General features: G+C 40.1%; 1 protein-coding gene across 1 annotated transcript; it reads left to right on the forward strand.

Annotated features, from left to right (window-relative positions):
* Window positions 1-3,207: 3,207 nt before the first annotated feature.
* LOC695212 (olfactory receptor 9A1) lies at window positions 3,208-4,501 on the forward strand. The gene has a single exon (XM_001085010.4). It carries the CDS (start codon window positions 3,560-3,562, stop codon window positions 4,499-4,501), a length of 942 nt encoding a protein of 313 aa, XP_001085010.3. The 5' UTR covers window positions 3,208-3,559.
* The last annotated feature ends 9,286 nt before the right edge of the window (window positions 4,502-13,787 follow it).

Consider the following 13,787-nt stretch of genomic DNA (forward strand, 5'->3'; position numbering starts at 1 on the left):
TGTGTGAGTCCTTCAGGTCGCCCCAGACCTATTTGAATAGACATACACAGTACTTTCTGATTAAGGCTTGTTCTGCTCCCTCTGGAAGTGGGGTCCAGAGTTCCATACTGGAGATGCAGACTGCCGCTGAGCTGGAGATAGTGTAGGCACAGGCAAATAAAAACATGATAAAGTTTTCCTAACATTTTAAAGTTGTTTTCTTCTTGAATCAGTGTTTACTTGGTTCCTGAAAAACTTTGAATGTTTTCCAGAGTTCTGGCGAAGTTGGTTCTGACAGTTTCTGCTGTTTTCTTTTGTTTCTCTGGAGGGAAAGGAATTGGAGCTTCCTAGGGTAATATTTTGCTCACATCACGCACCATTCCCTGCCCTGAGGATTTTTGATGTGTGTCTGGGAAACTTTTGTGGAGTCTTCTGCTTGCTGATAACTTGGGCTTTGTAGGGCTAAGTGGAATTAGGGAAATAAACATAAGAGCACATTGGGAAGCCGAGGCAGGCAGATCATGAGGTCAAGAGATCAAGACCATCCTGGCCAACATGTTAAAACCCTGTCTGTACTAAAAATACAAAAATTAGCTGGGTGTGGTGGTGCGTGCCTGTAATCCCAGCTACTCAAGAGACTGAGGCAGGAGAATCGCTTGAACCGGGGAGGCGGAGGTTGCAGTGAGCCTAGATTGTAGCACCACACTCCAGCCTGGGTGACAGTGAGACTCTGTCTAAAAAAATAAAAAATAAAAAATAAAAAAAAGCACAGGGGCCTGACTCGAACAGTTTGATGCTAACCAGGATTCAAAGTGTAGACAAAGGAAGCCTGGATGTTGGCAGACTCTTGATGAGGAAGATTTTAACTTTGCTTATTATACCAAACTTCTAGGAGTTCTAAATCTTGATTAGCCTCAGGAGGGAAGATCTGAAACTTTCTTTGTTTTCTCCTTTACTGCATCCCTTGGGTTTTTCTGAACTAACTTTCCTCAATGAATAACATTCCTTAGAGACACGTTGTGGAAGAAAAGACAGAGGGAGAGAGAAAGAGGGAAACTGTGAGGTACTGTGATTTCTGTACCTTTTCCTAAATACATATGTGAAGACAGTTTTCTCTTCCACTGAGAGGGAAGAAGTAGTAGCTTCTTCTGACCCACAGAGCAGTCTCAGCACTAATCAGGCATGATGTAGTCTGGGTTGAGACTTAGTCATACGGGTTGTCACTTCAATTTTGTTGAAGGTAAGTGAATTCCAGCAGTTTCCATCTGTGTAGAAAAGAGTGAGAGAGGTTCAGGATGGAAAGTTCTAGACCTGCCAACTTTCTAGAACAAGGACATTCAGACCCTACTGGGTAAGCTATGAGAGAGGCAAAGGAGATTGGCTCCTCTCCAAATTCCTCCTGTACAGCAGAGAGCACTTTCAGCTCTTCTCTGATTCACTGCTGGATGCAGTACAACTCCTTGCTATTGTCAAAACCATCCTTGACATCATCTCTACTTTCTTTTCATCTGGTCCTGGGCAAAGAGAGATTGTGGAAATCACTCTACTGAGCTCTTCCATCAAGTCTGTCCTTGTTACCCAACTGCCATTTTATAAGGAGTCTCAGAGAGAGGACTGAGTTATGAGTGAGCAATGTCTCAGTGAAGACAGAAGGGAAAGAAAGCAGTTTCTTTCAATGTTGGCCATAGCCAGATTTGGAGGGGCTTCGTTCATAGATTCGTTCTTTAACTGATCAATTCATTGATTCACTCAAAAGCAGTACCACTTCATTCTATATGAGATATAGTGAACAAAAATGACAATCTTTTTGCTTTCATGGTGCTTACATTGTAAAGTGAGTCAGAAAATAAAAAGTAAACATATAATTTCTCTTGATGAGCACTAAAAAGATAAATATATTCTAATGAGGTGACAGAGAGTGAAGGGTTGTGTGTGTTCTTTTAGACAGCATGAAGAGAAAACTTGAACTCAGATACTTGACCAAAAACCTGAAAGAAGTGAAAAATAAAGCCCAGGAATTCTAAGTTACTCAGGATGCAGGCTCTGTTTCATATATGTGACAGCAGAATCTTTAATATGATTTTGGGAGAAAAATGTGTTCATAGAAGAAATATAGGCTCTGAGGTGACTTCCTAAATTTACTGTTAGACTGAGACCAGAGTCATCTGTATTTAGGACGCGGCCTGAACCCAGATGTCACACTTGGTGGCTTTGGGCTCCTGATGGATCCAGGGCTTTGGATTATCCTGAAGGCAGAGGATGTTGAAATTGGACTAAAGTCTCCTATTTGTCAGACCCAGTACAAGTTCAGTGTGGGACAGGTAGAGGCTGAGGTACAGAGGTAAAGTTCTTCCTCTGTATTTCGTCTGAATTTTCTTTCTCTAAGAACAGTGAAAAGAGTTGTCAGAGTCTTGCAGAGAGATGGTCAGGCTCAACTCAACCCAGGTGCTGGCTGCCTGCCTTCTGTGAGAACACATTTACTGAGGACAGGAGCAAGGGAGCCTTTCTTCCCAAGATAGGGAGGAAGAAAGGAGTAATCCATGCAGGGAACCAGCTGACCAGTAGATTGAGAGCTCCTCAGTCCTTGCCCTCGAGAATTTACAGAAATTCCTCAGGAGACTTCCCTATCCTCACTCTCACCGGCACATCAGCACATAGCAATGATGATGAAAGTAAAGCAGAAGCTTTAAAATAAATATCCTATAAATGGAACCTACATTCTGATGAAACAAAGAAATCAAGTAACCAGCTCAGGGGCGTTGGCCAGGAAAACTTTTGTATAGAACATGATACTGGAGCAGGAATTTACAAGACAGAAAATACTTGGCAGACAGAGTAGTTTAGGAGCTTCCAGGTGGAAGGGAGTTAGTGGTAGAAGGGAACACACTGTGGTCCTGGAGGCTGACTGCTGGCTGTTCAGAGCAGAGTGGGAGGCAGGTGAACTGAGCATTGAGGGTGCAATGGTGCATGCTGGGCAGGGTACAGGTTCTCATGTCTACAGTATGGCACTGGGGACTGGGATCATCAACGCAATTTTCTTGGCATATTGTGCATAGTTAGAAAAATTGCCCCTAAACTGGGCACGGTGGCTCATACCTACAATCCCAGTACTTTGGGAGACTAAGGAGGGTGGATCACCTGAGGTCAGGAGTTTGAGACTAGCCTGGCCAACATGGTGAAACCCCATCTCTACTAATAACACAAAAAAATTCGCTGGATGTGGTGGCACATGCCTGTAATCTCAGCTACCCAGGAGGCTGAGGCAGGAATATCTCTTGAACCTGGGAGGTGGAGGTTACAGTGAGTCAAGATCGTGCTATTGCACTCCAGCCTGGGTGACAAGAGTGAAACTCCATCTCAAAAAAAAAAAAAAAAAAAAAAAAAAGAAAAGAAAAGAAAAATTGCCCCTGACCATATACAGGGAATAATAGAAGATGAACGCCTACCATTCTAGTCATGGTGTGCAGCCTGTGAGCAGAAGGGGGATTTCAGAACAGTTTCTACTTCTGTTGAGATGGGAAACCATATTAACTCTTTTTTTTTTCTCTAGATTTCAGAAGGAAAAAACACTCAGAAGTAAATGTTGGGGAATTGCTCTAGCACCACTGAATTTTTTCTCTTAGGCTTCCCTGGCTCCCAAGAAGTACGCTGTATCTTTTTTGCAACCTTCTTCTTGTACGCAGTGACAGTGATGGGAAACACGGTCATCATCGTCACTGTCTGTGTTGATAAACGTCTGCAGTCCCCCATGTATTTTTTCCTGGGTCACCTCTCTGTCCTGGAGATCCTGATCACATCCACCGCTGTCCCTTTTATGCTCGGGGGGTTGCTGCTTCCAGGCACTCAGATCATATCTTTGACAGCCTGTGCTGCACAGCTATATTTATACCTTTCTTTGGGTACCTCGGAGTTGGCATTAATGGGAGTGATGGCTGTGGACCGTTATGTGGCTGTGTGTAACCCTTTGAGGTACAACATCATTATGAACAGCAGCACCTGCAGTTGGGTGGTAATTGTGTCATGGGTTTTTGGGTTTCTTTCTGAAATCCGGCCAGTTTATGCCACTTTTCAGCTTACTTTCTGCAAATCAAATGTGTTAGACCATTTTTACTGTGACCGGGGACAATTGCTCAAAGTATCCTGTGAGAACACTCTTTTCACAGAGGTTATTCTTTTTCTAATGGCTGTTTTCATTATCATTGGTTCTTTGATCCCTACAATTGTCTCCTACACCTACATCATCTCCACCATCCTCAAGATCCCATCAGCCTCTGGGCGGAGGAAATCCTTTTCCACTTGTGCCTCCCACTTCACCTATGTTGTGATCGGCTACGGCAGCTGCTTGTTTCTCTACGTGAAACCCAAACAAACGCAGGCAGCCGAGTATAACAGGGTAGCGTCACTGCTGGTTTTAGTGGTGACCCCTTTTCTGAACCCTTTCATCTTCACCCTGAGGAATGACAAATTCATACAGGCCTTTGGAGATGGCATGAAACGCTGCTATCAACTCCTTAAAAATTAAGTCTGTCCTGAGTACTGTTCAAATCCTCATCATGGATTTGAGTAATCTGATAGTACTAATTGAAACAAAATGATCATTCTCAAAATCAAACAGCTCATGATCTACAGTGGGTATGTAAGCTATGACATGGCTTCAATTTATATTAAATTCTTTTTCCATGGAAGATCACCTCATTATTTTTTAAATAGATATATAAATTTATTAGCCCTCCATACTTATAATGCATGTTGTAAAATAAATGTGAGAAGTGTAAACATCTGAAAGATGTTCAGTGTTTTGAACCCTTTGACCTGATAGTGGGAAAAACAAGAGAAGTGTGATATATTTTCTTTTTCTTTTTTTTTTTTTTGAGACAGAGTCTTGCTCTGTCACCCAGGCTGAAGTGCAGTGGCTCGATCTCAGCTCACTGCAACCTCTGCCTCCTGGTTTCACGCTATTCTCCTGCCTCAGCCTCCCAAGTAGCTGGAGCTACAGGCGCCCGCCACCGGGCACGGCTAATTTTTTTGTATCTTTTAGTAGAGATGGGGTTTCACCATGCCAGGATGGTCTTGATCTCCTGACCTTGTGATCCATCCGCCTCGGCCTCCCAAAGTGCTGGGATTACAGGCGTGAGCCACTGCGCCTGGCCAAGTGTGATATATTTTCTTACGTCTGATATACATATTTGATCCTAGGTGCTGAGATTATCTTCCTCTATATTGCCATATGGTTTCAAGGTGTCGTCTTATTGTGTAAACTCACCAGTACTTCTCTGAGTAATCTCAGGACCAGCACAAGCTTCAAACTTTCCTTGTTGATTCCTGCTTGCAGTGTCCAATAGCGATAGTGCCTTTCTTTGGGTTTTTTGATTGGCGTTTGTAAGAGTGAACTCACTCCTCTACCCTAACTGCCTAGCAATCTTAAGGTTGAATGTGTGCTCTTACAGGTGCATCTCAAATTGGTGGACCTTCTCAGGTGTGGATGGAAGATCTTAGAGAGAAGCATTTTATCTAATGTCACCCACGTCATTATGCCAGCTTCAAACGAGGGAAGGAAATGGAGCTGTGTTCTGTCTGGGAGGTGATGTGATAAGGGACAGCTGGGCTTTCTGTGTCTTTGGGCTGAGGGTGGAATGGAGAGAGGGCAGAGGGAGCCCCTTTTCCTGTGTCTTACACATTCTTCAATCCTGAAATAGCACTTTTGTCCTCAGTGCTCCCTTCGCTCTCCCACTTCCTGCTCAGTTTCTTTCTGAATTCCTTTTTGCGTCTCTCTCTGTGACTACCAGATTCATTTGTTTGTTTCTTTTTTTTTTTTGGCATTTGATTTACTTTTATTAAAAATAGTTAATATGTAACATTCACGTTAAATAATGGCCATTTAAATTTTGTAGTACAGTGAAAATATTAATGTAAGAGTATTTTAATTATTAACAGGCTTATTTACCCTATTATTCAATTATATCACCAAAACAATTCTCGAAGTTGAAAGATTTTTCCAATCGTTTTTTATTTAAATGTTAGAAACCCAACTATATGAAGCCCTTTATAAATTATTCACATTTTTTCAAATTCTTAGACATTTGTTTTAGGTAATTCTCAAATGATTTTAAAACAGCATTTAAATTCTAAATGATAGTTTTTTACAACTTAAGTCATAGCTTGACTCATTTAAAATATTGCCAGGGAATTCAGCAACTTTTTGGACCTCCACATAGCTGGGGTTGTTAGCTCTGCCAAGTTTTTGAGTATGCTATAGCTGGTATGGTCCAACAGAAGGGCCCATGTGTATTCTGTCCCCTTGTGTTTCTTAGGTATTTGCTAAGAGAATCTAGAGGTCATATAAGAGCTGATTTTGTTATAGCAGCATCGTGATGGTTGTCATTTGCAGGTAGTTCTGTGTCTTGAGGTCTGCAGCGCAGCCAAATGCAGTTTGCTTTACACTCTGAGAAAACATTACTGCCACATTACTGCTTACATGTCGTGTGTCACAGTAAATCTAGCTACCACTTGTCTGTTTTGTACTTTTCTGAGTATATTTTCCAGTTGAGAGGATTTTTGTGGTTCTCTTTTTTTTTTTTTTTAATTTATTTATTATTATACTTTAAGTTGTAGGGTACAGGTGCATAACGTGCAGGTTTGTTACATATGTATACTTGTGCCATGTTGCTGTGCTGCACCCATCAACTCGTCATTTACATCAGGTATAACTCCCAATGCAATCCCTCCCCCCTCCCCCCTCCCCATGATAGGCCCCGGTGTGTGATGTTCCCCTTCCTGAGTCCGAGTGATCTCATTGTTCAGTTCCCACCTATGAGTGAGAACATGTGGTGTTTGGTTTTCTGTTCTTGTGATAGTTTGCTAAGAATGATGGATTCCAGCTGCATCCAAGTCCCTACAAAGGATTCAAACTCATCCTTTTTTATGGCTGCATAGTATTCCATGGTGTATATGTGCCACATTTTCTTAATCCAATCTGTCACTGATGGACATTTGGGTTGATTCCAAGTCTTTGCTATTGTGAATAGTGCCGCAATAAACATATGTGTGCATGTGTCTTTATAGCAGCATAATTTATAATCCTTTGGGTATATACCCAGTAATGGGATGGCTGGGTCATATGGTACATCTAGTTCTAGATCCTTGAGGAATCGCCATACTGTTTTCCATAATGGTTGAACTAGTTTACAATCCCACCAACAGTGTAAAAGTGTTCCTATTTCTCCACATCCTCTCCAGCACCTGTTGTTTCCTGACTTTTTAATGATCGCCATTCTAACTGGTGTGAGATGGTATCTCATTGTGGTTTCTTTTCCCCCTTGTTTTCTCACAAAACCCAAGTTTACCAACCTGCCTTCTAGCTCTACACTGAACTCCCTTAATTCCTGTATCTCAGTTCCTGTATTGTCCCATCCTCTCCCTAGTTCCTGTCATATTCACAATTTGCAATTAATATTTCCGTATTGCATGACACATTTTTCTGCATCATTACACAAGTGATTACACAAGTCTGGTGGCAACCCAAATGGACATCAAAAGATAACCACTTATATATTTTATGGGACTTTCCTTCAGTTGCTGTTATATGAGGGTTGGAAACATGAGGGTTTTCTGTATCAATAGAAAGCAACTGGGATTACAGTGGCTGTAATCCCAGCACTTTGGGAGGCTGAGTGGGCAGATCACAAGGTCAGGAGTTCGACACCAGCCTGACCAACATAATGAAACCCCGTGTCTACTAAAAATACAAAAATTAGCCGGGCGTGGTGGCGTGCACCTGTAATCCCAGCTTCAGTATCACTTTGGGAGGCTGAGGCAGGAGAATCGCTTGAACCCGGGAGGCAGAGGTAGCAGTGAGCTAAAATCGTGCCATTACACACTAGCCTGGGCGACAGAGTGAGACTCTGTCTCAGGAAAAAAAAAAATATATATATATATATATATATGTGTGTGTGTGTGTGTGTGTGTGTGTGTATATATGTATGTGTGTATATATATATCTCCAAGATATACTGTTGAGTAAGAAAAGTGAAGAAGAGAAAATGTTTATTTGTTTCCTTTTTGTAAGAACAAAGTACAACTTAATTTATATTCATATTTGCATATAGTTGCATAAAGAAACATCTGAGAGGGAAACCAGGAAATGGGTTACCTTGGGGATGTGTTTTTGGGAATGACATTTATAGGAATGGTCTGTGAAGGAAAGCTGTTTATGGTACAGCTGTGTACATTGCTTTCACTTCTACTTTACAATAATGCCATACTATCTCAAAAATAAAAGACTTCATTCTGCTTCTAATTGCCAAAGAAAGTTTGCTTGTTTATCCACATAATAGATTGTAACAAAGGAGATATTTTGGCAGAAGGGTCTTTATTAACTCTGAATATTTTGTAAAGTTTCCCTGGAGCTAAGTAGGATAAATGGAAGAATAATAAGGGAGAAGAGTTGGAGCTTCACATTTTTCTTATCCTGAGGCCTTCACTACTTTTATAAAAATATAGAGATATTCTTTAGCCATTGTGGGTATTACTTATATTATCTTATGTATGTTGAAAATATATTTTTTAATCTGTTTTTTGACTTTTTAGTTTTTAATGAAATCTTGTCATGTAAAAGTATTAATTTTCCTTTTGTCAAATTAATAATTTCTTTTGTGATTTGTATGTGCATATGTTGTTAACTAATTTTTTATTCAAAAGATTAAAAAATTGTCTTTTAAAATATCTAGGGCTGAGCGCAGTGGCTCATGCCTGTAATCCCAGCACTTTTGGAGGCTGAAGCAGGCAGATCACTTGAGGTCAGGAGTTTGAGACCAGTGTGGCCAAAATGGTGAAACCCTGTCTCTACTAAAAATTTTTAAAAATTAGCCAGGCGTGGTGGCATGTGCCTGTAATCCCAGCTACTCAGAAGGCCAAGGCATGAGAATCACTTGTTCCTGGGAGGCAGAGGTTGCAGTGAGCCAAGATCACGCCACTGCACTCCAGCCTGAGTGACAGAGTTAGACTCCGTCTTAAAAAAAAAAAATCTATATGGTTTGACAATGTAGATGCAGTAGGACAATGTTTTTAAAAAGAGAAGAATGGGGATAGTATATACAAATATATATATTTTATTATATTTTATATTCTAGGGTACATGTGCACAACGTGCAGGTTTGTTACATATGTATACATGTGTCATGTTGGTGTGCTGCACCCACTAACTCGTCATTTACATTAGGTATATCTCCTAATGCTATCCCTCCCCTCTCCCCTCACCTCACAACAGGTCCCAGTGTGTGATGCTCCCCCTCCTGTGTCCAAGTGATCTCATTGTTCAATTCCCACCTATGAGTGAGAACATGCGGTGTTTGGTTTTCTGTTCTTGTGATAGTTTGCTGAGACCGATGGTCTCCAGCTGCATCCATGTCCCTACAAAGGACACGAACTTATCCCTTTTTGTGTTTGCATAGTATTCCGTGGTGTATATATCCCACATTTTCTTAATCCAGTCTGTCACTGATGGACATTTTGGTTGATTCCAAGTCTTTGCTATTGTGAATAGTGCCGCAATAAACATACGTGTGCATGTGTCTTTATAGCAGCATGATTTATAATCCTTTGGGTATATACCCAGTAATGGGATGGCTGGGTCAAACGGTATTTCTAGTTCTAGATCCTTGAGGAATTGCCACACTGTCTTCCACAGTGGTTAAACTAGTTTATAGTCCCACTAACAGTGTAAAAGTGTTCCTATTTCTCCACATCCTCTCCAGCATCTGTTGTTTCCTGACTTTTTAATGATTGCCATTCTAACTGGTGTGAGATGGTATCTCATTGTGGTTTTGATTTGCATTTCTCTGATGGCTAGCGATGATGAGCAATTTTCATGTGTCTGTTGGCTGCATAAATGTCGTCTTTTGAGAAGTGTCTGTTCATATCCTTTGCCCACTTTTTGATGGGGTTGTTTGTTTTTTTCTTGTAAATTTGTTTGAGTTCTTTGTAGATTCTGGATATTAGCCCTTTGTCAGATGAGTAGATTGCAAAAATTTTCTCCCATTCTGTAGGTTGCCTGTTCACTCTGATGGTAGTTTCTTTTGCTGTGCAGAAGCTCTTTAGTTTAATTAGATCTCATTTCTCTTTGGCTTTTGGCTTTTGTTGCCATTGTTTTGGCTTTTGTTGCCATTGTTTTGGTCCAAATCTGTCACTCAGGCTGGAGTGCAGTGGCGTGATCTTGGCTCACTGCAACCTCCGCCTCCCAGGATCATTGTTTTGCCATTGTGTTTGGTGTTTTAGACGTGAAGTCCTCGCCTATGCCTATGTCCTGAATGGCATTGCCTAGGTTTTCTTCTAGGGTTTTTATGGTTTTAGGTCTAACATTTAAGTCTCTAATGCATCTTGAATTAATTTTTGCATAAGAAGTAAGGAAGGGATCCAGTTTCAGCTTTCTACTTATGGCTAGCCAGTTTTCCCAGCACCATTTATTAAATAGGGAATTCATTCCCCATTTCTTGTTTTTGTCAGGCTTGTCAAAGATCAGATGGCTGTAGTTGTGTGGTATTCTTTCTCAGGGCTCTGTTCTGTTCCATTGGTCTATATCTCTGTTTTGGTACCAGTACCATGCTGTTTTGGTTACTGTAGCTTTGTAGTATAGTTTGAAGTCAGGTAGCATGATGCCTCCAGCTTTGTTCTTTTGACTTACGATTGTCTTGGCAATGCGGGCTCTTTTTTGGTTCCATATGAACTTTAAAGTAGTTTTTTCCAATTCTGTGAAGAAAGTCATTGGTAGCTTAATGGGGATGGCATTGAATCTATAAATTACCTTGGGCAGTATGGCCATTTTCAGGATATTGATTCTTCCTATCCATGAGCATGGAATATTCTTCCATTTGTTTGTGTCCTCTTTTATTTCATTGAGCTGTGGTTTATAGTTCTCCTTGAAGAGGTCTTCCTAGGTATTTTATTCTCTTTGTAGTAATTGTGAATGGGACTTCATTCATGATTTGGCTCTCTGTTTGTCTGTTATTGGTGTATAAGAAGGCTTGTGATTTTTGCACATTGATTTTGTATCCTGAGACTTTGCTGAAGTTGCTTATCAGCTTGAGGAGATTTTGGACTGAGATGATGGGGTTTTCTAAGTAGACAATCATGTCATCTGCAAAGAGGGACAATTTGACTTCTTCTTTTCCTAATTGAATACCCTTTATTTCTTTCTCTTGCCTGATTGCCCTAGCCAGAACTTCCAACACTATGTTGAATAGGAGTGGTGAGAGAGGGCATCCCTGTCTTGTGCCAGTTTTTAAGGGTAATTCTTCCAGTTTTTGCCCATTCAGTATGATATTTGCTGTGGGTTTATCATAAATAGATCTTATTATTTTGAGATACATTCCATCCAGAGTTTTTAGCATGAAGGGCTCTTGAATTTTGTCAAAGGCCTTTTCTGCATCTATTGAGATAGTCATGTGGTTTTTGTCTTTGGTTCCGTTTATATGCTAGATTATGTTTATTGATTTGTGTATGTTGAACCAGCCTTTCATCCCAGGAATGAAGCCCACTTGATCATAGTGGATAAGCTTTTTGATGTGCTGCTGGATTTGGTTTGCCAGTATTTTATTGAGGATTTTTGCATCCATGTTCTTCAGGGATATTGGTCTAAAATTCTCTTTTTTTGTTGTGTCTCTGCCAGGCTTTGGTATCACGATGATGTTGGCCTCATAAAATGAGTTAGGGAGGATTCCCTCTTTTCTATTGATTGAAATAGTTTCAGAAGGAATGGTAGCAACTCCTCCTTGTGCCTCTGGTAGAATTCGGCTGTGAATCCATCTGGTCCTGAACTTTTTTTGGTTGGCAGGCTATTAGTTATTGCCTCAATTTCACAGCCTGTTATTGGTCTATTCAGGGATTCGACTTCTTCCTGGTTTAGTCTTGGGAGAGTGTATGTGTCCAGGAATTTATCCATTTCTTCTAGGTTGTCTAGTTTATTTGCATAGAGGTGTTTATAGTATTCTCTGATGGTAGTTTGGATTTCTGTGGGGTCGGTGGTGATATCCCCTTTATCATTTTTTATTGTGTCTATTTGATTGTTCTCTCTTTTCTCCTTTATTAGTCTTGCTAGCGGTCTATCAATTTTGTTGATATTTTCAAAAAGCCAGTTCCTGGATTCATTGACTTTTTGAAGGTTTTTTTGTATCTCTATCTCTTTCAGTCCTGCTCTGATCTTAGTTATTTCTTGCCTTCTGTTAGCTTTTGAATGTGTTTGCTCTTGCTTCTCTAGTTCTTTAAGTTGTGATGTTAGGGTGTCAATTTTAGATCTTTCCTGCTTTCTCTTGTGGGCATTTAGTGCTATCAGTTTCCCTCTACACAGTGCTTTAAATGTGTCTCAGAGATTCTGGTATGTTGTATCTTTGTTTTCATTGATTTCAAAGAACATCTTTATTTCTGCCTTCATTTCATTATGTACCCAGTAGTCACTCAGGAGCAGGTTGTTCAGTTTCCATGTAGTTGAGTGGTTTTGATTGAGTTTCTTCGTCCTGAGTTCTAGTTTGATTGCACTGTGTTCTGAGAGACAGTTTGTTATAATTTCTGTTCTTTTACATTTGCTGAGGAGTGCTTTACTTCCAACTATGTGGTCAATTTTGGAATAAGTGCGATGTGGTGCTGAGCAGAATGTATATTCTGTTGATTTGGGATGGAGAGTTCTGTAGATGTCTATTAGGTCTGCTTGGTGCAGAGTTGAGTTCAATTCCTGGATATCCTGTTAACTTTCTGTCTCATTGATCTGTCTAATGTTGACAGTGTGGTGTTAAAGTCTCCCATTATTATTGTGTGGGAGTCTAAGTCTCTTTGTAAGTCTCTAAGGACTTGCTTTATGAATCTGGGTGCTCCTGTATTGGGTGCATTTATATTTAGGATAGTTAGCTCTTCTTGTTGAATTGATCCCTTTACCATTATGTAATGGCCTTCTTTGTCTTTTTTGATCCTTGTTGGTTTAAAGTCTGTTTTATCAGAGACTAGGATTGCAACCCCTGCCTTTTTTTGTTTTCCATTTGCTTGGTAGATCTTCCTCCATCCCTTTATTTTGAGCCTATGTGTGTCTCTGCACGTGAGATGGGTCTCCTGAATACAGCAAACTGATGGGTCTTGACTCTTTATCCAATTTGCCAGTCTGTGTCTTTTCATTGGACCATTTAGCCCATTTACATTTAAGGTTAATATTGTTATGTGTGAACTTGATCCTGTCATTATGATGTTAGCTGGTTATTTTGCTCATCAGTTGATGCAGTTTCTTCCTAGCATCGATGGTCTTTACATTTTGGCATGTTTTAGTATATGCAAATATTTAAAAAATGTTTTCAGTAAATATATTCAGGAATATAGTATTCATATTTTATAACTGTTGCATGTGTAATGTCAGATAAAGCAAATGAATGTTTAGTGAATATTCTAATTTTAAATGTAATATAGAGGAGCTTAGGGAAAGTCGTCAGAGTCTTCTGTTTAAATTATATGTATGATGGATTCATGGTTAATCTATCTACCTATCTACCACCCATTTACCTATTTACCTGCTGGCTTTGTCCACTCAAAATTCCAATAACATTGACCATTCCAATAAATATCATCATTCCTAGGTTCAGATTGTTGTATTGCAATAATTTTTCTTGGTGTGAGAATCTAGGGCTTCTTGGAGAAATGACTGATTCCAGATTTAGAACAGGAAACCTGTAAGAGAAGCTAGAAACAGATGAATATGTTCAATTGCACCATGTGGATGAAATTAGCAAAACCGACATTATGGAAAACTCTACTGTCAAAATACCTGAGTTCTTCAA

Source organism: Macaca mulatta, chromosome 3, assembly GCF_049350105.2.
Source record: "Macaca mulatta isolate MMU2019108-1 chromosome 3, T2T-MMU8v2.0, whole genome shotgun sequence".
Lineage (NCBI taxonomy): Eukaryota > Metazoa > Chordata > Mammalia > Primates > Cercopithecidae > Macaca > Macaca mulatta.

Coding starts and splice junctions, on each gene's coding strand:
- LOC695212 (XM_001085010.4), top strand. CDS start 3,560: ATGTTGGGGAATTGCTCTAGCACCACTGAATTTTTTCTCTTAGGCTTC.